The 21216-nt window shown below is 37.1% G+C and overlaps 1 protein-coding gene across 3 annotated transcripts in view; it reads left to right on the forward strand.

The window, feature by feature from the left end:
• Positions 1–21216, forward strand: part of GABRB2 (gamma-aminobutyric acid type A receptor beta2 subunit) — a 154689-nt gene that overhangs the window by 117177 nt on the left and 16296 nt on the right. For all 3 annotated transcript variants that reach the window (XM_017737476.1, XM_008636144.2, XM_008636145.2), the window contains 3 exons: positions 9504–9641; positions 10814–10966; positions 14190–14434. In XM_017737476.1, the coding sequence (XP_017592965.1) occupies positions 9504–9641; positions 10814–10966; positions 14190–14434 (536 nt within the window). The remainder of the gene's footprint in view (positions 1–9503; positions 9642–10813; positions 10967–14189; positions 14435–21216) is intronic.

Consider the following 21216-nt stretch of genomic DNA (forward strand, 5'->3'; position numbering starts at 1 on the left):
CAGATACTGCAACACAATGTATCAGACAACGAGGCCCGTGGAAAGAATATATAAGGACCGATTCTTGATAGATGTTTCAGAGAGATGTTTATTTCTCCAGCCGCATGGCCGGGGCTCTGCCGAGGAACTGTTACAATCACAGGACCCGAGGGTCCTTGCCCACGCAGGGAACACAAACCAACCAATGGGAACGAGGCTGACCAGGGGCAGGGAAACCCCGTGTCTGTGCCCTCAGGGCCCCTCTCCCAGGACCAGATGGCAGGGGGAGGGCCCCAAGACTGCTGTTGTTGTTGATGGTTGTGCATAACCATCCACAACCATTAGCATCTTGTTAACCACCAAATAATTTTTTTATATATACCTTTTCTAAAAGCTGGAGGGTTGGGTGTCAAAAGAATTTATTCTGGGCTCTTTCAACATCCTAGGAAAGTAGTTGGGATACCGCCAACAAACATGTGCTGTCTTTTCTGATAGAGGTGCCACGACAGGGTTTCCTGCAGGAAAGTCCTCTCAGCCTTGAGGCATACAGCTCTCCCACTAAAATATTTTGAGGAGGCAGCAATGTGGTTTCTGATACCAACCAGGCTGTGTGAAGGACATCTAGAAATGCTACAGGACTATTGCAATTTTTAGAAAATAATGATGTAGTTCTAACAATATTGGTCTATAATTAAAGTTCCTATAAACTTCATTCACATAGTACTGTATAAATAGTTCTCCACATCAAAGGTACATGTAATTATCCTTGAAAAACTTGTAGATGACAGAAGACTTATCCAGATAGGAAAGAAAAAGTTCCCAAATCTATATATGTGGGTGACTTTAGAAGGAGCATTCATTATAGCTTGCTCATTACTAAAAGAAAATTAATTTCTGCAGGTTCAGTTAAGTGTCCAAACCCAACCTTTACATGTGTAAAAATCTGTGGGGGTTTTTACATTCTAATGATGTTTCACTCTTGGTAATAACAGGTTTTAGCATGTTCCTGCTGGACAGTCTATGAGACCAATGTTCCCAAACCTTCATAACTAGATCTTTACCTAAAAGTAGAAGTGTATTAGATACTGTGATGTCCTTCAGGCAAAGATGGAATAATATTTCAGAATATTATTACCTCACACTGCACTGCAAGCTAACATATCATAATGAATAAATATTTTTCTAAGTTGAAAAAATGGCACAGGCAAAACCAGAAGGGCTATCTTCTACAAATTGCTTTTTTTACCCTGTGGCCTTGTATTTTTAATACAGCTATGGAATAATTAAGCAGAGTGGAGTATTAATGCAGTTTTATAAATAAGGTTAAGGTTGCCAGATGTTGTTCATTTTTCCTCTCTTTTTTTAATGTACATCATCATTCAAAATGTATGCTGATAGTGGGTTGCAGGAAACTTTGAACATTTGGTCTTACATATCTAAGGTATTAAAAATTGAGCTTGTGGAGATGATGCTTTGCTGATTCATTTGTTTGGATATACCCCTCATTTCTATTTCCAGTTTCAAGAAGACCAATGCTTAAATCAGATAAAAGAGCAAACAGCATACAGAGTCTTTTCATTAAGTCTTCTCAGAAATAAGTAAATAGCGAGATTTGTTTGTGTATAGAGAATGATATTCAATGGCCTTCATAATTTCCAGATCATATATAATTGTTTTGGACAGCAATTTTCCTATGCATAAATTAGTTAATGTAGTCAAATAAGATAAAAGTATAGGAATCAGCTCAAATCATGAAGATGAGTACAGGCTGCAGTGATGAAATTCATGGTAGGGTGCAAATTTAAGTATTTGTTTTCCCTACCTGAGCCTTGTCCTTACTGAAGGGAGAGAGGAGAAAATAATTTGTCATTTACACTCACTCAGTGTGGATGTACATTTTACTATAAAAGTTCTGTTCCTGAAATATGGCCTTTCAAAAGTAGAAGACAGTTGCTAACAATTATTTCCAAAGATCAGAAACAGTGTTCAGTTTTACACAGAGTTGAGGGTTAAGACATTTCCATCAATCTTTAAAATATCTTTTCAGAATACAGTTGAAAAACTCAGCATGTGTATATATATATATATATGCTTCAAAGTACAAAAAATTGTTCCCTCTGCACCCTAGTTGGCTTTAATATTATGCCAAAAGAACACATTCCTATTTGAATGATTACTTATACATATCCCTCATTTGAAAACACAGAAGAGATTTCATATTTGATTGTTGGAATGATGAGACTGCCCATGCAAATTTATGGACTTTATAAAATAATCCAGTTAATATATGAGAGGCATCATTCATTTACTGAATTGTTCAGTTGAACATTTTTAGCCATGTTTATTAAAGCACATGCACTATCATTCTCCTTAAACTGGAGGGTTTGGGCATGGTAGAAGGTTCAAACAGACCTTGAGTAGTCTCTTGGCATTCCAAGTTTGCTCTTCCGTGTGGATCTCACAGTTCAGCTTTCTGGGACATGCTTTGTCTCTGATAGAGATTAAATCTCACGAACTAGGGTAAACAATATTTGTTTTCCTGTAAGCAATTTTTGATGCCAGTGTGATATTGAAGATATTTATTTTTTGTTTAACTTGCTTTCATTGACTGAAATGCGTAAGAAAATAGCTGTGAATGATGTAGTAAAATCTTAAGCCTTTAAACATAGGAAATAATTTATATTTTCACTTTGTCGATTTCTTTGGGAAAAAAGGCCACTGCTTGCTTATACCTGATCACACTTGTCTTTTCTCAATGGTTATTTTCACTTGAATTCTGTTCATTTTGTGATTTAATGGCATTGAAATAGATCACTTAAGTATTGATGTATTCATTTTTATCCTATTTACATCAGCTGCAGTTCACATTTAAATAGAAATTTATTTCTGCCTAAATGTTGCTTTCCTCAGCAATAATTGGTATCATCTTCATGTTTACATATTGCAATTTCCTATTGCATCTTTGAAGATCTACCATTATGAGAAGTGAAAGTAACTTTCTTGGTTCTTCTGTGTAGCTGACAATAAAATTGAGCTTTAAGAAAATAGTTCATTATCCTGGGCTTCTTAATATTGAGTTTCCCAGTTTTCTACCATAGTCCACTTTTAATAGCAAATGAAACTAAGCTTGCCCCCGTCTTTTATGTCTAGGACAGATTTGTCATGACTTGCATAGTTACTTGTGTGTTCAGGAATTCCTTTTTTTCTGTGGTATGTGTAATAAGGAAATAATAAACTTTACTGCAGAAGTGTAATGTATACTAATCTGTTTTTTTAAATTTACAGATTAAGGGGTTTTTTCTTCATAATTTTATTAGTAGTGGAAGTGAGAAATATGTTTAGCTCTAACTTTGTGTTGACAACTCTTGCCACCCATGTTTTCCTCACATATTTGCTTAATGTCAACCATGCTACACTGAAATAACTGTCAAGATGATCCAGACTTAATCAATGTGCTGACATAATGCTGTCAACCTTATCCTCAGAAAAGGTCGTCTGCTAAGTGAAGTAAGTGGGTTAGGGAGTACGAACTGTGGCAGAAATAGAGGATGGCATGTTTCTGTGTACTGTATAAAACATGCACGATTATCTAATGTTATTTGTTTGCCTACAGAAATTAGATATGTGATTTCCATAGTGATGGAAATCCCTGGACTTTAGCCATTTAAACAAATAAAACTGAGCCAGATGTGTTGTACTTTATTGTGTTCTGGGATATATTTAATGCATAAACATAGCACTTGGTCTGCAGGACAAAAGGATCATGAAAATCAGAAGAAAAAAGATGAAGAGTGTTCTTGTGTGCAGGATGTGGGAAAGATCTGTGCTCCAGACTACCCAGAGAGTACCCAGTTTTCCCTGGAGTCCCAGAATGAACTTGGTTCTGATGCCATGGCACCCTCTCTTTGCCAGTCAGGCACCATGACCTTCTTTTCACCAGGCACATTCTGCTCCACAAACTCTTGTCTCTGCTGGGTGAGGAGCTTTTAGGCTTGCAGGATCTCCACAGTGTTGAATCGACAAACTTTTTAGATCATTCATACTGGTGGGAATAACTGAACTTATGGAAGCAGAAAGATTGCAAGAAATTGCTGTGTTCTAGGAGATAAAATGTTTTTGAATATTATTGCACGGATACAGTTCTCCCTATTTGTTTCTGATCTCTCTTTCTTTTCCTAGAAATATTGTAGCAGTGGAAATATATTTATGAAAACATTTTGCAGGAAGAGCTCCAAAGTATTGATGATTTTCCCTGAAATCATTAGGGGGGAAAAAAAATAATGAGTTCCACGAGGATACCTATTCTGTAAGCTACCAGGCTTCTTATAAGCAAGAATCTGCCTGAAGTACATACATGAAAATTAAACTTGGTTCTGCTAACACCATAAAAATCCTACTCTAAGGCCTGGAATCAATTTTGTTATTTCACTTGTTCATCAAAAGATATTTTCTTTTTTTTAATAGCTGTATATAGTTATTACAGCATCACATTTCTGTCTCTTTCTTTGACCCACCCTACTCCCCAGTAAGAGGCAATTTGTACAACTTGAAGATGATTGTTTTTTGAAAGTGTTGCCAATTTAATCTAAAAATCAATTGAATTTCATTGCAGTCAGAAAATTGTACATCCTCTTTGTATCCAAATCGTCAGAGCCTTAGGAGAAAAAGCCTTTGTAGTGAAATGTAAGAATTTTAATGTTTTGTGAAGAAAGAATTCGGAGGGGATGAGAAAGAGAAGAAAGAAACAAGTATGATATGCTTTTTTCCAGTTGCTCTGACATTTTTTCCAATTGCTCCGGCACATAAACTCTGTTTTTCCTACTCACCCTTGTATCACCCCCCTGGTTTCAGCACCTCAGCTTTAAACATCCCTGCAAATTCAAAGAAATACTTTAACTTGCTCTTTCTAACTATGCTTTTGAATGAATAATGGATAGTAAAGGCTGAAGTGATGCAGTGAAACAAGTTTGAGTGATCTGAAAGGTTTCAGAATTCCAAAATACGCTTTGCATGTTGCTTATGATTTTATAAGTAATTTTGCTGTTTACTCTGTGTAAATGCAAAACTGCTGAAGAAAATCTTGAAAAAGGAGGGAGTAATGGTTCTATATTTAAAAATATATGAAATGCATAGATATTGCTACTAAAGGTATTATACAGTCTTATACAAACAGGATTAATCACTTAATTTAATATTTCTTTGTAGCATTCATCTAAGTTTGCGGGGCCTGTAGATGTCAAGTTCTTCAATTAGTCTGAAAGTCTATGACCTGCATTTATATAAATTAATGTCTTACAATTGCTAGATAAGAATATTTTATATATTTGTAATCAAAGCATTCATTTGGGTATCGATATCATACATGAGTTCTCTCCACTTTATTTTGGGAAGCTACCATATTGTGAGTGGCTAGGCAAAGAAAATCCATTTGATAGCAGCAGAAGAAATTAAATAGCTTGTTACTCATTCCCTATCTATGAGTCCATAGATTTTTGTATATAGCAATGTACATATGTGGTATTTTTTTTCCGCAAAAATGCCATGTGTATAATGCAACTTTATTATTCTCCACCAGGTATATGGTGTTCTTCTTGCAAATGGTTGCTTTGTAATAGTATTTAAGTCCAAAATCGCTGTAAACCGAGTTCTCATATGTTTTGTGTTGGTGACCAAAGACAAATACCTCAGGTGATCAGAGGGGTGGTGTGATTCCAGCTTTCATCAAGTCTCCAGACCTGCTCAGCAAAAATTTTGAAGTAGCTGAACTGTGCTTCATCATAATTCCATGCTAACAATGCTCAGAATCACAGATAGAGGATGTAACTAGAGGAACACTTATTTGTATAAGCTTTAGCAGCTGGAGGTAGGATTTAAACAGTTGCCAGCAGGATCCTTTTGTCTCCTGTGTCTCCTTGTCAATGCTGAAGTGATTCTCCATAGCTCAGAGGTGATGCAGGATGTGTACATGCATTGCCCAAGCTCCCACAAATTGCTGAAAGTTCAGAGCAGAGAGAGGTTAGGGCATGGCTTCAGAATCCTCCCTTTGTTTTAGGCACATTTTCACTGTTTTGCATGTTTTTGTCATTTCCCCTCCCTCCAAAAAATCACCAGATGCCTTATCTTCAGTCTCCAGGTGCTGCCATAGTATCAGTAATGTGGACCACTTGAATTCCTACACAGTGCACACTGCAGATCTGTAGATGTAAAATATTTCCCGACTGTCATGTACAAACTGCAGCATTTTGAGGCAGTGAATCCTGATAAATCCCGAGTTTTTCAGAAAAATCTGCCTCTTTTATTCCATTTTATGGTGTTTCTGATAATTGTCTTGCGTCTAAATATTTTCATTTTCAGTCGGTAATGCTGCAGCTTTCATTTTAGGTTGTTTGTATTTAAAGAATTTCCTATTTTTGACTTCTCTTAAATAGGCTGGAAAAAAATTGGTGCTTTTATAGTTTCTGGGGGAAGGGGTTTTTATTTTATGTCCTACTAGTTGTTTGGTTTTCCTCTACAGTGCTTCATCATATGTCATTCCTCAATGTATGCACGATGATAAACTCCCTGTCCCTGTTAATGGGCGTTGAGAATGCTTTGCTTCTCTCAGGATTGCCGCCATATTACCAGGACAATGTATTGATTTGGTTGACTGCCAGTGTGTGATGCATGACAGAAATGAGAAATTGAACTTTCTGAACATGAAGTAAATCATGCTGATGATGATATATAAATGATTGAGGGAAAAGCAATCAATCAGATGCTCTCTGCTGGCAGCAGAGCTACAATTTAATATGTAGTAAACCAACAGTTGTGTTACAGTCTAAATCAAATAGTGTTCTGTGCTAAACTCATATTCTTGCGAAGATTATTTGGAACACTTTTGGGTTTAGTATGCTTTCCTTTCTACTTTACCAACATGTGGTCTGATAATTTAGAAATATTGAACTGGCTTTATTAATTCTTCTTTTTTCTTGTCAAGAATCACAGATTGTTTTTTCTAGACTGCTTATCACTACTTTAATTAGGTTGATTTTTAAATAATTTTACTTGTAAGTAGAGTTGGTTTGAATCCCACATACCTGCAGAAGGAGTTTATTACAGCCACAGGTAATTGAACTTTACTGTAAAACTAGAGACATGAATAGGCCCGTTCTCTCTTTTAGCAGATGTTTTGCAGATATTTGACTTATATCCAGTTATCTCTGGGTACTTCAGCAGCACACAAGACCATTCATGTGCAGATGACTGAAATATTCTTTTGTCTCCTTCTCCACGCTATGAAATGAATGGGAAAATTTATCCTTTTTGAAGAGAGAGAGAAGTATTTTAATGAAAGCTTAAAGAGACTTCCTGAAATTCTACTTATCGATACCTACTAACAAGTCTTGTCATTCTGGGTCAGTCTCAGCTTAGCATTTGCACAATGTAAGTCCCTTAAGCAGCAGGGAATTCTGCTCAGTTCTCCCCAAAGCCACCCAGAGCTGCAGAGTTTGGAATCTTCAGTTTGAACTTTTGGGTGAGAGTATCAAAGCATTCCTCTCTCCTAAGTAGTTGTCAATGTTTGCTTAGTGTTAAGCCTGTGAGAATCCAGGGAGAAGCTGAACCACGTCTTCCTGGTAGAGGGAGTGCTGAACCATTTGGCAGTCTGCTGGAATATAAATCCTGGAGTTCTGTTGTGTGAACCCTGGTGTGATTAGACAGTTCAAGGCTAAACTGTTCATAGCCAGTTGGACAAAAAAGTTCTTCTAACAGATATTCTTAAAAATATAATCAATAAAAAGCCATTTGGGCTTTTTATAAACATTTTTTCTCTTATAAAGAAAGGTGGGGTTTTTCCCTGCTGAAACTTATTTTAGCATTTGTTTTTTCAGAAATAAAATAAAAATAAAATATTGATTTATTAGCTGTGAAGTTTAACAGTTTAGTTACCTCAATTACCTTGATTAATCCCACCAAGTTCAGTAAATGGTATTAGAATCTGGAACTTGGCGTTCTAGGGCAGGGTAGATGTCAGAATATTGGCAAAATTGGACAATGTCACATAGGTACTCCCAACAAAGTAATATTAACCTTTCTAAACTCTCTAAGGATGTTCTTTTCTATTTTTCATAACATGGAGTACAGTAAGTTGCTTTTACATCTCAAGATCAGCCAATATAATTATTCATCTTTATTTTATTTTATATTTTATTTTATTTGTCTCTCTGTATGCCTAGAGAGAGTCTTGACAAACATAAAGTGTTCCTAGGCAGGGAAACATAAGTAAACTGTCTGCCTCTTTTCTGAAGACAGACAGGAAAGTAAAAGAGTCACTTATACAAAACTCTGGAATTGCTATCAACATACTATAGGAATGTATCTACCAAAATACTTTTTAAAATTGTGTGTATTAGATAGGTTTTTTTATGGTTTTTTCAGTGTTTTTGCAGATTATTTGGTTCATGTCTTCAAACTTGCTTGCCTTCTGCTAATGCTGTACACCTGGATTCTACTTGGATTATCAAAAATTAATGATGCACAGGAACAGTTTTATAAATTCTTTGCATTATTCCTTGAAATTCAGTGGTATTTAAGAACTCTAAAATGGTGTTTAGTATACAATTTTGTCCTTTGTCTGTGGATGAGAACTTAAAATCAAGGTTATAGATACAGTATTTATTATCTCAGTTTGCAAAAATGTCATAGTCATTATTCTGTGTTTGAGTTGATTTTATTTACAACTTTCGGTAACAAAAATCTTTAGATTAATGAGTAATGAAACATTAATGAATATCCTATTTCCTGATTTTGCAATAGATTTATTTCTGATGTCTCATGAGCATTTCTGTACACCAACGCCGGAGCTTGCAACTTGGCTCAGCTGCCATTTGGGAGCCCAGATTCCTTTTTCATGCAAATGTTTTATGACTGTGTGAACATGTTCTGTATTCTGGGGTGGTTTTTTGGGTGCTGGGATTTTTTTTTGGTTGATTTCTTGTGGGTGTTCTTTTGCCACTGATGGGTGTTGTTGCATCTGCGATAGTTGCTTTTTACAAGGCCTCTTACAAACCTCACTGAATGTACCTGTCTTTTACTGCATTCAAGCCATTTTAGAAAAATAATTATGCTGGTGTTTACAACTAAAAACTAAACATTGCCAGTGCTGTTGTTTCAGCTGAGGGACAGAACTTACAGCAAACTTATACTGTTTTATGCAGCCTTGGGATCAGAAGTTACCTTAAACCAACATACTATAGGAATTTGCTATAGTTGCTATCTAGAGATGTGATGTGCATAGTCTTAATTTGGTTTTAAAGGTTTGTTTTGTTGATACATTCATGTACTATATCTTTAAAAAAATACAAATGAAACAAATATTAAAATACACCTAGGATTGCCTTTTGAAGTTATATTTGGAATGACCTGTGTCTGTATGCTTATAAATAGTTTAATTTTAGAAACATATTTTATATGTCTTGAGTTAATGAACTGTTCCCCATGATGTCAGAAGAGATGTGTATCTCACTTGTTTATTCCTGTTTTTATAGATGGCTATACAACAGATGACATTGAATTTTACTGGCGTGGGGGTGATAATGCAGTCACAGGAGTGACAAAGATCGAACTGCCACAGTTCTCTATTGTAGACTACAAGCTTATCACCAAGAATGTTGTTTTCTCTACAGGTTTGTGGAGGGGAAGTTAAAAGGGGATTTCTTTTAAATACCTCTAAAATTGGATTAATTCTTAGTATGCAGCTGAGGAGCAAAAATTTTAGAAACAGGAATAAAATAGAGCAGCAGCTGTGAATTTGGAAAGCAGTTTTTATTACAGCTTCTCGAGTGTATAAGGCATCATTCATTAACATATGAAGACGGCATGGTAATCTGTCATGTTAAGGCTCATCAAATGAGCTGCATTTTCTGTTTTCCTATGAAAATGGATTAAGCCACTTATACACCTCTGTGCCATAAACCCAACAAGTAAAAACCCAGCATGTAGGAAATTTAGGAACCTTTATCTCCCTATTTTTAGATGTTCCTTTTGCCAAGTTGGGGATGTAAAATCTTTAAAATGCTTGTTCCGGGATTTTCAGTTTAGCCTATTCTAGCAAGTGTATGACTTTCTGAAGGCTGAAAAGATGCTTTCTGAGAAGGACCAGAAAATCAGATTGGATTTCATGAAATAAAAACCAAAACAATAAATAACTAACGTATTTCAGTGACATGAAATTGTTCAAAAGAGGCAAGAGTTGGATTGTGCTGTTTCTAGATGTTTTCTACCTACTTGAGAAATCCATTAGGTATGTTAAAAAAATTATCTTCAAAACTCACTTTCCAGATATGGATAGAAGTCATCTTTGAAGGAACTATAGAAGGATTGTACATCCCAAATTCTTCAAAATCAAGCAGAAATGGGACTTGAAGAATGATTTCTAGGCACCCATATCAACAGGTGTTTCATACACTACAATATTTCTGGTGTCCCATGACAAAAGACAAGTGTTGCCTGTCTTGGAGTGAAGTTTAGGATAAGGGTTACACTAAAGTTGGCATATGACAGTTTATCAGGGAAGAGGCATTTCTATGCTTTGTTGCTCTGACATGTATTTTGGCTGTTGGTTGTTGAATGTTATGATTACCAGCAGATATGCACCTAGAGCATCCTTGTACCCTTAACATAAAAGATTATGTAATTACCAATTCTTGGTAGAAATTCTGCAGCTGAATATCCTGGATCTTTCAGCTCTGAGTGTACTCTGTGTTGAATGAAACAATAAAACCAAAATGACAGAAAAGAAAAATGTTTTTAAGCATTATCCAAATAAATTATGGCCATACCAAATATTCTCTTTTAGGTGCTTACCCAAGGCTGTCTCTCAGCTTTAAACTTAAGAGAAACATTGGTTACTTCATTCTGCAGACCTACATGCCTTCCATTCTGATCACTATCCTGTCCTGGGTTTCCTTCTGGATTAATTATGATGCTTCAGCTGCAAGAGTTGCTTTAGGTAGGCATTTTTACACATCTCATGCAGTGTGCATTAGCTGAATGCTTTTTCTAGCTTCTGAATTAGTGGATAGTGCATGATTTGAAAATAAAAAAATATCTGTTAGATCTTTTAATGTCTGTCTTGTTAAGCTTTGTATTATTTGAATCAGCATTTAAATCATCAGAATTTAAATAAAAATTAAAGTGATTTCATGTCTGAATCAGCTAACTACATAATCATTGTAACCAAAATTAGCCTAATTGTCTCAACATATTCTGTTGTTCTTTTGCTGCTTGTTTTTTCTCTGAAAAGAATGCACTTAGTTTGCTTTTGCCCCTGGCAGTCCAGAACACACATTCAGCACTGTGTTATGGATTATAAATTGCTTTTCGTTTCAGGAATTAAATAAAGTTTTACTAGGGTTGTATAGTTCACTTGTCCTTACGTTGAGGGAGGAGGCTGCACCTCAAATCTCAAAAGTGAGGCTCCTCACTTCAAGACAGACATTGAGGGGCTGGAGTGTGTCCAGAGAAGGGCAACAGAGCTGGGGAAGGGTCTGGAGCACAAGTCTGATGAGGAGCAGCTGAGGGAGCTGTGGGGGGCTCAGCCTGGAGAAAAGGAGGCTCAGGGGGGACCTTCTCACTCTCTAAAACTCCCTGGAAGGAGGGTGCAGCCAGCTGGGGGTTGGTCTCTTCTGTCAAGTCACAAGTGAAAGGACGAGAGGAAATGGCCTCAAGTTATGCCAGGGGAGTTTTAGATTAGATCCTAAGGGAAATTTCTTCACCAAAAAGGTTGTCCAGCCCTGGCAGAGGCTGTTCCAGGAAGTGGTGGCATTACCATCCCTGAACGGATTTAAAAGATGTGTAGATGTGGTGCCCGGGGATATGGTTTAGTGGTGGACTTGGCAGTGCTGGGTTAAATGTTGGATGCAATGCACTGAAAGGTCTTTTCCAAACTAAACGATTGTAAGAGTCTATGATTATTTTTTTCCTTACTGTTACCTTACATTCCAAAAGCAAAACTGTTTCCCTAATTAATCTCTAGAGTATTGGTATATCTCATCATTAGTCCCATGTGTGTTTGTTTATTCTGTGCCCCTCATCATAACGGGCCTGTTACAAAAATAAATATCTGTATCTACTGCAAATTTTGTCTGAATCAGACTGATTCCTGCCAGTACAGCACTTGTATAACTAAAATAAGTAAATCCCCATAAAATATGCCATTGAGAATTTGACATTTTAATGTTACAGAATACACCTGAGTTTTACCAGACCTTTCTGTGTAGTATTTTGCCTTAAGAATTTGAGACTGCAGACATCCTGAAAATGCTGGAAGAAAGTAAGATAACAGTGACTGGAGCCTGTAATTTTTAACTGAGACTCATTACAGAAAGTAGCAATTTAGCTGGTTAAAAATACGCTTATGGAATCCAACTACTCTTTGTTTGACTGAGCTCAATTTATTAGAGGTGTAATGGTTTTTATGCTATGCAAAAAATCCAAGTCCAAGATAAGGACTGAACAAGATGTTCCTTTTTGTGTTTGAAAAAATTCAAAGACAAAAAGGAAGCCTACAGAGGGTGGCAGCAAGGTCAGGTAGCCTGTGAGACATACACAAAAAGTGTCTGAACAGCCAGGGATCAGGTTAGGTAAACTAACGCCCTGAGATAGAGCTAAATCTGTCCAGGGACATCAAAGGCAACAAGAAAAGCTCCTATAGGTACCTCAGTACTAAAAGATGATAAGGGAAAATGAGAGTCCTCTCTGAAAGGAAACAGGAGGCCTGGATACCCAGGATCTGGAGAAGACTGAGGTACTGAATGCCTTTTTAATGCCTTGCTCTCATGGACAAGTGCTCCAGACACATTGCCCAAGTTGCAGAAGGCAAAGGCTGGGACTGGGAGAATGAAGAACCACCTGCTTTAGGGATCTTGTTTAAGACCATCTAAGGAACCTGAGGATCCCAAGCACAAGTCCATGGGACCTGATAAGATGCAACCGCAGGTCCTGAGGGAACTGGTAAATGAACTGACTAAAACTCTATCATATTTGAGAAGCCGTGGCAGTCTGGTGAAGTTTTACTGACTGGAAAAGTAGAAGTAAAGCCCCCCTTTTCAAGATGGGGGGAAGAAAAGAAAACTTGGGGAACTACAGAACTGTCAGTCTCACATTGGTGCCTGTCAAGGTCATGAAGCAGATCCTCCTGGATACTATGCTAAGGCATATGGAAAGTAAAGAGGTGATTGATGAGAGCCTACCTGGCTTCACCAAGGGCAAGTTGTACCTGACAAAATCTGTGGCCTTCTATAACAGGGTCCCAACAATGGTGGAATGAGGGAAGAGCAACAGATGTCATCTACCTAGGCTTGTGCAAAGCATCTGACACTGTTATGCCTGAGATCCTTCTCTCTAAACTGAATAGTCATGGATTTGTTGGATGGACAACTCAGTGGATAAGGAATTGGCTGGATGGTTGCACCTAAACAGTTGTGGTCAACAGTTTGATGTCCAAGTGGAGACCAGTGACAAGTGTCCTCAGGGGTCTGTGTTGGGATTGGTGCTGCTAAATATCTCTGTCAGCAACACGGATAGTGGGATTGAGGGCATCCTCTGCAAGTTACCGAGCTGTGTGGAGCTGTCCACATGCTGGAGGGAAGAGATGACATCCAGAGGGAACTTGACAGGCTGGAGAAATGTCACAAAGATAATTGTGTGGCTGGAGCACTTCTCTCTATGAAGACAGGGAGTGGGAATTGTTCAGCCTGGAGCAGAGAAGGCTCCAGGGAGACCTTAGAGCACCTTTGAGAGCCTAAAAGGGCTCCAAGAGTGCTGGAGAGGGATTTGGAACAAAGGGGAATGCCTTTAAACTGACAGCATGTGGATTTAGATTAGCTTTTAGGAAGAAATTCTTCACTGTGAGTGTAGTGAGATAGTGGATCATGCTGCCTGGAGTTGAGGCTGCCCCATCCCTGGAAATGTTCAAGGCCAGGGTGGATGGGGTTATGAGCAACCTGGTCTAATGGAAGGTTCCCTTCCCATGGTACTAGATGGTTTTGAAGATCCCTTCCAACCCAAGCCTTTCTAGGATACTATGAATACTGATAGAGGTTAGAGATACCTTTTATCCACCAGGGGAAAAAACCCCATATTTTTAAACTCTAGCATTTGAATAGTATGAATTATTATTCTAGAAAATTAAAATTATTTCAATCACTAGACTTGTCAATTCTCTTTTCCAGGAATCACAACTGTGCTCACAATGACAACAATTAACACCCATCTTCGAGAGACTCTTCCCAAAATTCCATATGTGAAAGCCATTGATATGTACCTTATGGGATGTTTTGTCTTCGTTTTCATGGCTCTGCTGGAGTATGCATTGGTCAACTACATCTTCTTCGGCAGGGGACCTCAGCGTCAAAAGAAAGCAGCAGAAAAAGCTGCCAGTGCCAATAATGAGAAGTTGCGAATGGATGTCAATAAGGTAAACTGGAATAGGGATAAATTTTTAGCATTTCCATCGGAAGGCAGACTCTCACTTCTGCCAGACAGTGCTTTAAAATGTAATTTCTTGTAGATAACGAGTGGAGTAGAATTATGATGACCTTGTCTTAGCTCTGCAGAGCAGTGTACTTAGCCACCTCAGCAGTGAATGATGCCCTCTAGCCTGGAAAGCTGAATGACTTGTTTCTAAAGTATGCAGTCAGTGAAGCTTTACTGGGAGATGTTTTCTTAGTCAGAATTTAGACTTGAATATGTACAATCAGTTTCCAAAGGAATGAATCCAAAATGATGGCTGTATATTCTAGTAAGAGCTGTATGGAACATTGGAACTAAAACCTAAATTTAACCTGCTTTCATAAATCTTTCAGATGAGCTGGATAAGAAATATTTGCCACAGAAGTGTTTAAAGCTTGACAAGTTTGCATATTTTCAATATATAATGGGATAGGATACTATTGACTAAATGAGGAACTTCTCAGAAATAAGCCATCAAGGTGCTGTGTACTTAATTTTGAATCTAAAAGTGGCCCCCTGGGGGTGAAGAATTGAGGCAGAAAAGGTATTTGCCAAGATGCACACTTCTGGAAAAAGTATCCGTTATGCTTAATGAAAATGGGGCACTTATCATAAAGCACTTGTAATTTGTCACTTTGACCATTTTGGGATGAATTTCATACAGTGGCAAATCTGTGCTGAATGCAAAAATGTACTCAGTGTGAAATGTATAAACTTTCACACACATGCAAAATTGGGAAGTTAAATAAGGTTGAATTATCTTTGAGTGTTTGGAGGGTTTTTTGGAGGGGCAGGGGTGTTGTGGGATTTTTTTTGTCGCGGGAACACTTTGAATTGTAATTCATCATGATAGTCCAAGGAAAAAAAATCAAAGTCAGAATTTAAAAAAAAATCTGAATTAGAAAAAACCAAGGGATTATTTTTCAATTGGAAACTTAAGTTTCACACAGCTCTAGTGGTGAAATTCCTAATGTTTGTTTAGAACTTCTACACACATAGTGGGCCTCCAGACAGAAGAACATTTTCATCCAAAAATACGTCACATGTTGATAGCATAAAATAGTTTTATATATTATAATTTATAGTCTTTTAAGATGGAGAGTTATATTGCCATGGCTCAGATCTCATCCATTCATTGGTTTATTTTTTTCTTTTTGACTGGAGAGAAACATATTTTAATGATTGAAGGCATACTCATAATGATGAGATTAATTTTGATGTTATATTACAATGTATCATCTTTTACCATTGTAAAGTTCATGAAGACACTGTAACATGGTTTTGTTTCTATTGGTGATTTTTCAGCAAGGAAAAAAAAAGCTGTGAGGTTTTATTTAATTTGTCAAGTTTTTTCTCTTTTTTTAAATTGAATTTCACTTTAAAAAATGCTATAAACTACCCTGTAAGTAATTTCATAAGACTAGTCCTGCATTTACCTGAAATCTTTCTTCTAACATCAATGGAAATTTAAGATGCATAGGTATCAGAGTGCCACCACTAGCTGAGGTATGTTTTTGTACACTTTGTTTCACTTGTGGTGTTTTCAATATTCTTGTTCATACCATAGATCTTTCAGCTGTGTAACAGAATAGCCTAAGTCCAGTGGCAAATTGCTGACCATGAGGAGAATTTGAAAGCACTAACTGCTTTGCTAATCCAATCGGCTAGGCAGAGTAAATTTCAATAACTTGCAACAAATGTTGCAGAAATTTACAAGGAACAGTTTTACATTATTTGTATGGTTTTTTATACTGAGCCTTTTACCCAATATACTAGGCCAGCATGGTAAACAGTCTATGGCAGTTCCACTCTGGTATCCAGATCCACTCTGATCTAATCATCAGGTTTGCAATCCTTTAAGCAATAGACAGGGAATCAAATGGGAGAGGATAAGAGAACTTGTCCTACCCTGCAGAGACTGCTCTGGGGAGAAGGAAGGGAGCTGACAGCTGTTCTTGCTGTTTGACCAGCAGCAAGAAAAAAGATGCATGTTTAATGGACCTGAATATTTTATCTATTAAAGTGAGACAAATATTACATAATTAGTTTCATTTATAAGAATCAAAAATGGGTCTGAACTGCTGAATTTAGCTCAGAAGCAGTTTTTCAGAAAAAACCAACATATTTTAGAAGTGGGACCACACAAACACTCCATCTTTAATTAGGATCCAATAGTGAAGGACTGATTTTACAAGGTATGAGTTTTCTTTTGTGATATTACAAGATTCCTCTTGAATCACTATGTGCAGTGTTATGAATTCATCAGAATCAGATACTATATGAGAGAAGATTAATGCCATGAGGAATAAACCTCAAAACATGAGGATGAAAACTTCTACACAAAACAACTTCTGTTACTGCATTCGGCATTGACACTGTAAAACAGTTGGATAAATAGTTATTGGAACTGCTGTTTATAGTGCAGCATCTTTGGTTATACTTTATAGACCAGAAAATCTGTAATGGATTTCTTGCAATTCCAACACTCTTCTTTGGTAACAATTTCATACAACTTTCAATCAAGAGAAGGTGGTTAGAGGAGAAGTGCTGATCAGTACTCTCATCCACAACTGCTTGCAAAATCAAAGGAGAAGTTAATTCATACTCCCTTTATGCTGTTGAATTCTCTTTCATGGAGAGATTCCAGTGTGGACATGGTCAGTGGTAGTCTTTCTATTTTTCCTTGGTGTTATTCAGAAGATACTAGAGAGCTTACAACACACTATGGAAGCGCAATGAAAGCTGTTTTTCTATGACTGCGGTATCTGCTGAATCCATTGCAATCTCTTGGAGATTTGGTGATTCAGGAGGAGAATGTCCTATTTTTTCCGTTTGAGTGAACTCCATCAGGCTGGCTGCAGAGCTTCCCCAGGGCTATTCCAGATGAAACTGTGGCCAAATCTTTTTTGAAATTTCATATCATACTCATATCATATGCAAAATATGGTAGTTTGGGGTTTGTTCTGTCTTTTTTTTTAAATCATGGAATAGTTTGAATTGGAAGGACCTTTAAAGGTCACCTACTCCAACTCCATTTCAATGAGCAGAGTCATTTCAACTAGATCAGGTTGCTCAGGGCACCATCCAATGTGACCTTGAATGTTTCCAGAGATGGGGCATCCACCACCTCTCTGGGAAACCTCTTCCACTGTTTCATCACGCTCATTTAAAAAAAATTCTTCCATATATCTACTGTGAATCATCGCATAAGATTGCAACTTCCTATACTCCATTTTCAAAGACTGTTGATCCTGTTTGGGGTAATGGAAAGGTAGAAAAGGAATTGGGCCTATATCTTGATTTGCTTCTTGGATACTGAAACCCGAGTAATAAAATCATGCAGAAATTTAAAGAACAAAAACCTCAAGGAAGATTCAGACTCAGTTACCAGCAGATACATTGCCACAGACTTGTTAAATCATATTGGACTTGCTTGATTCCTTTTGCAGTAAGTTCAGGTAAAAATGGCTGTGAGTATCATCATTCTACTCTTGAAACTTCTCGAGCTGCATTTAGCAGTTTTTTCCTTTAGTCTAACTCATCATCTTTTGCCTTGTCAAGACTAGTTGTTCTTCCTGTAAACAGTCATATTCTTGCTTGTAGGTAAATGACTGGCTTTCTTCTTGCTCTAGACATCCTTCATTTATTTGAGATAGCAATCATGTAATTTCCTCACCTCTCTTCAAGTTTATCATCTTATGTCTTGAAATGCCTTTCTTGCCTTGGTAGTCTCAAGTTTCTTAGTCTCTTCTGTTCTGATTGGCATAGTACTGCAAGTGTACATAAGGATAGGTACCCTGGGAGTGTCCTGCACCTGCTTGAGGACTTAGTGTGTCATAAAGTATGGTATATATGGCCATTGTTATGTCTTTTTATTCTGTGAACTTTTGTATTTTAGATAAGAATGTTGATTGTCATTAGCGTCCTTTTGGTCTTCTGCATTTCATGAATTTTCATGCTAATATTGTCTGTGTTTCTTCAAGATGATTAACAGATACATTAAAATACAGGGCCAAATTCCAGCTTCTGGCTTCCCAATATCATTCACCTGTCTTCCTGTGGGTAATTGTACATGCATCTGGGACATTTCATCAGTTTTAAGATAAGGTACCAAAGACTTTACTGAAGTCCATATATCATATCTGTTCATTCAGTAGTTACATACAAATGGTCTAGAAGGATTTTGTCTAGAAGCCTCTATGACCCTGTATTTTCTTTTGATTGTAATTTTTTTTGTTTGTTTCCTTCTGGATAGAAGGGGGCTAGGAGAGGGAAACAAGCTATTGTCATATAATGCTCCAGGTTTTCTCCTCTATGAGGTCTGGCTTTGTCTTCAAGAAGATGATTCACCCAATCACAATTTCAGTGTAGAGCCTGAGCAAATGATTTCTTATGCAGACCACCAGCCATTTTAATAAGCTTCATTTCTGTTATCAGAGCTCAGATAATGAGTTTCTTGGTGCTCTCTCAGAACTGATTTATTCTCCTTAAATTTTTTCCAGAATCCAGGAGCCAAGTTATTTTTGATTAATTTTTAAATTTATTCCTAATTTGTTGTTTCTAATAATTTTACCTTGGATGTTTCCATCTTGGAATTCTGGTTTAGATGGGCTTGCTTGTGCTGACTACTGTGATGAGTCTGATATATCTTCTAGACATTTGCAGTCTGATCGCCTCCCAAGTTCTATATTTTCCATATGTATTCCTGTGTTACTAAATTTCCTGTCAACCAGCTGCATGTGCTGCTGTTACGTCTTTTGGATTCTATAGCTGTTTTTTCTACAGTTGGTCATCTGACTCATTTGATCCAGAGGAATATGTACATTAATTGACAACTCTGGAGGCGTAAGTAGGGTGACAATGCTTTTCAATATCGATTAAATCTGTATCTGTTACTCTGGATAGATCAGAAAACCTCTGTTACAGTGGTAAAACCAGGACTGTCACTTTAAGGCCATGCTAAATGAAAGGCTGACTCTTCTTCCTCTGTAAAGAAGTGCTTCTTGCATCTTGCCCTCTGTGTGTTTGACAAGAGGTAATTCCCACAGAAAAGCAGCTCTGTGCCATCCTCTTCCACAGCATCAGAGGCTGAAGTGAGTCAGGCAGCAGGGATGATACTCACTGTGAGTATTAGGAGCACTTCCTACATGAAGACTCTCATTAAAGGAAGAGCTACAGATCTGCCTCTTTAAGGAGCACCTGGTCAGTCTTTTTTCAACATCACTATCATTTCCTTATGAGGATATTACCTAAAACCAAGATGTGATACTTCCTTTTTTTAACTCAGATATCAAACCTTACAGAGACATTACCATATAATGATTTGGTGCACCTTTCTCCATTTCTAGTCTTTTTAATTCTTACCTGTATGTCATTCAGGTGGTGTTTAAGTTATTTCTAAATTATTTAATTTTTTTTCTTTATAGTTAAATCATCTAGGTTTATAAGAGTTAATTATTGCAATGTAACATTTCTTATATAGAATTTGTTAGCTATGTTCTTTCAAATAATTTGATTTGCCACTTCACAGAAAAGCAGCGTTATGTTTTGCATAATGTAAAATACATTTAAGTTTGGTTTTAGATTGGATGCAGTTGCAATACTTGTTAAATTCTACATGTTTTCAGCCTAGCTTAAAGCACAGAGAAGGCTGCAATTGCACGGGCGATATACCTGAAGTACACGATAACATAAGTCACATAAGTAAAACTACTTTTAATTTTGCAATCATAATCTGTTACTGTGAGCAGTAATACAGAAATTTTCCTCTGGAAAAGAGGGGGGGAAATGTCAGTGTATTATGCAACACTTCATAAAACTATTTATACAGATTTATTCAGTCACGTGCTTTAAATAAATGTGAAGTGACATTGTTAACCTCTGCTTGTTTAGATAAGGTTTCTTTTCTGAATACAAACACTTTTTAAAAATATAACGAGTGTATTTTTAAAGTCATGAGTAATTCTTTACTCAGTGCCCTTTGTATTACATAAGGTATTCAGTCAGCACACCTGAAAGGGACAATGCATTACTGCTCAAAGTGCAAATCATGAACAAGGGAAGTTGTCAGACTAATGGCACTTTTCAATCCAAAATTAGGGTACCAAGAACATGGAATGTCAATATGATAATGAGTTTAAACACATATTAATAGATTTGAATACAATAGAAGTGTTCGCAAAAAGTTAATGAAGGGCTTACGGAACTAAGAAAGTTTAAACAAATACAGGTATCTTTGCAATTCATTGCCCTCCTGGCCCACTGTTGTTATATCTAGATTAGCACAGGGTTGCTAAAGGAGGTGAGATGGCAAGGCACCAACAAATAGAAGCTTAACCTGCCCTCAGATGCACTTGGTAACTTCCTTCCCCTTCAAGTTGTATCAGCTGCTGATTTTTTTCCTACAGCTTTTTGACCAAGGAAAGGAGTCTGACCAAGTTTATCTGAACAAGTTTAATAGTTTTCCTCAGATATTTCACTCTAAGGGAACTCCATTGCATTATCAGAGCTTTGAGACAAATAAGAACATGCAATTAATTACCTGTTTCACAAGTGATTACCTAATTATTTCAACTATGCAACTGGTAGGTTGAGGATGGACTGGCTGTTGTGTAATCTAGCAGGGAAATGGAGCTCCCACAGCATCCTACTTCCCCAGATGCCCATTTTCAGATTCACTGTCTAATGTATGGGTGCTCTTGGAACAGGGAGACTGAGAACTTTCTATTCCATTGTGCCAGAAATGCC

The sequence above is a fragment of the Corvus brachyrhynchos genome, unplaced genomic scaffold (assembly GCF_000691975.1).
Source record: "Corvus brachyrhynchos isolate BGI_N302 unplaced genomic scaffold, ASM69197v1 scaffold16, whole genome shotgun sequence".
In the NCBI taxonomy this organism is placed as follows: Eukaryota; Metazoa; Chordata; class Aves; order Passeriformes; family Corvidae; genus Corvus; species Corvus brachyrhynchos.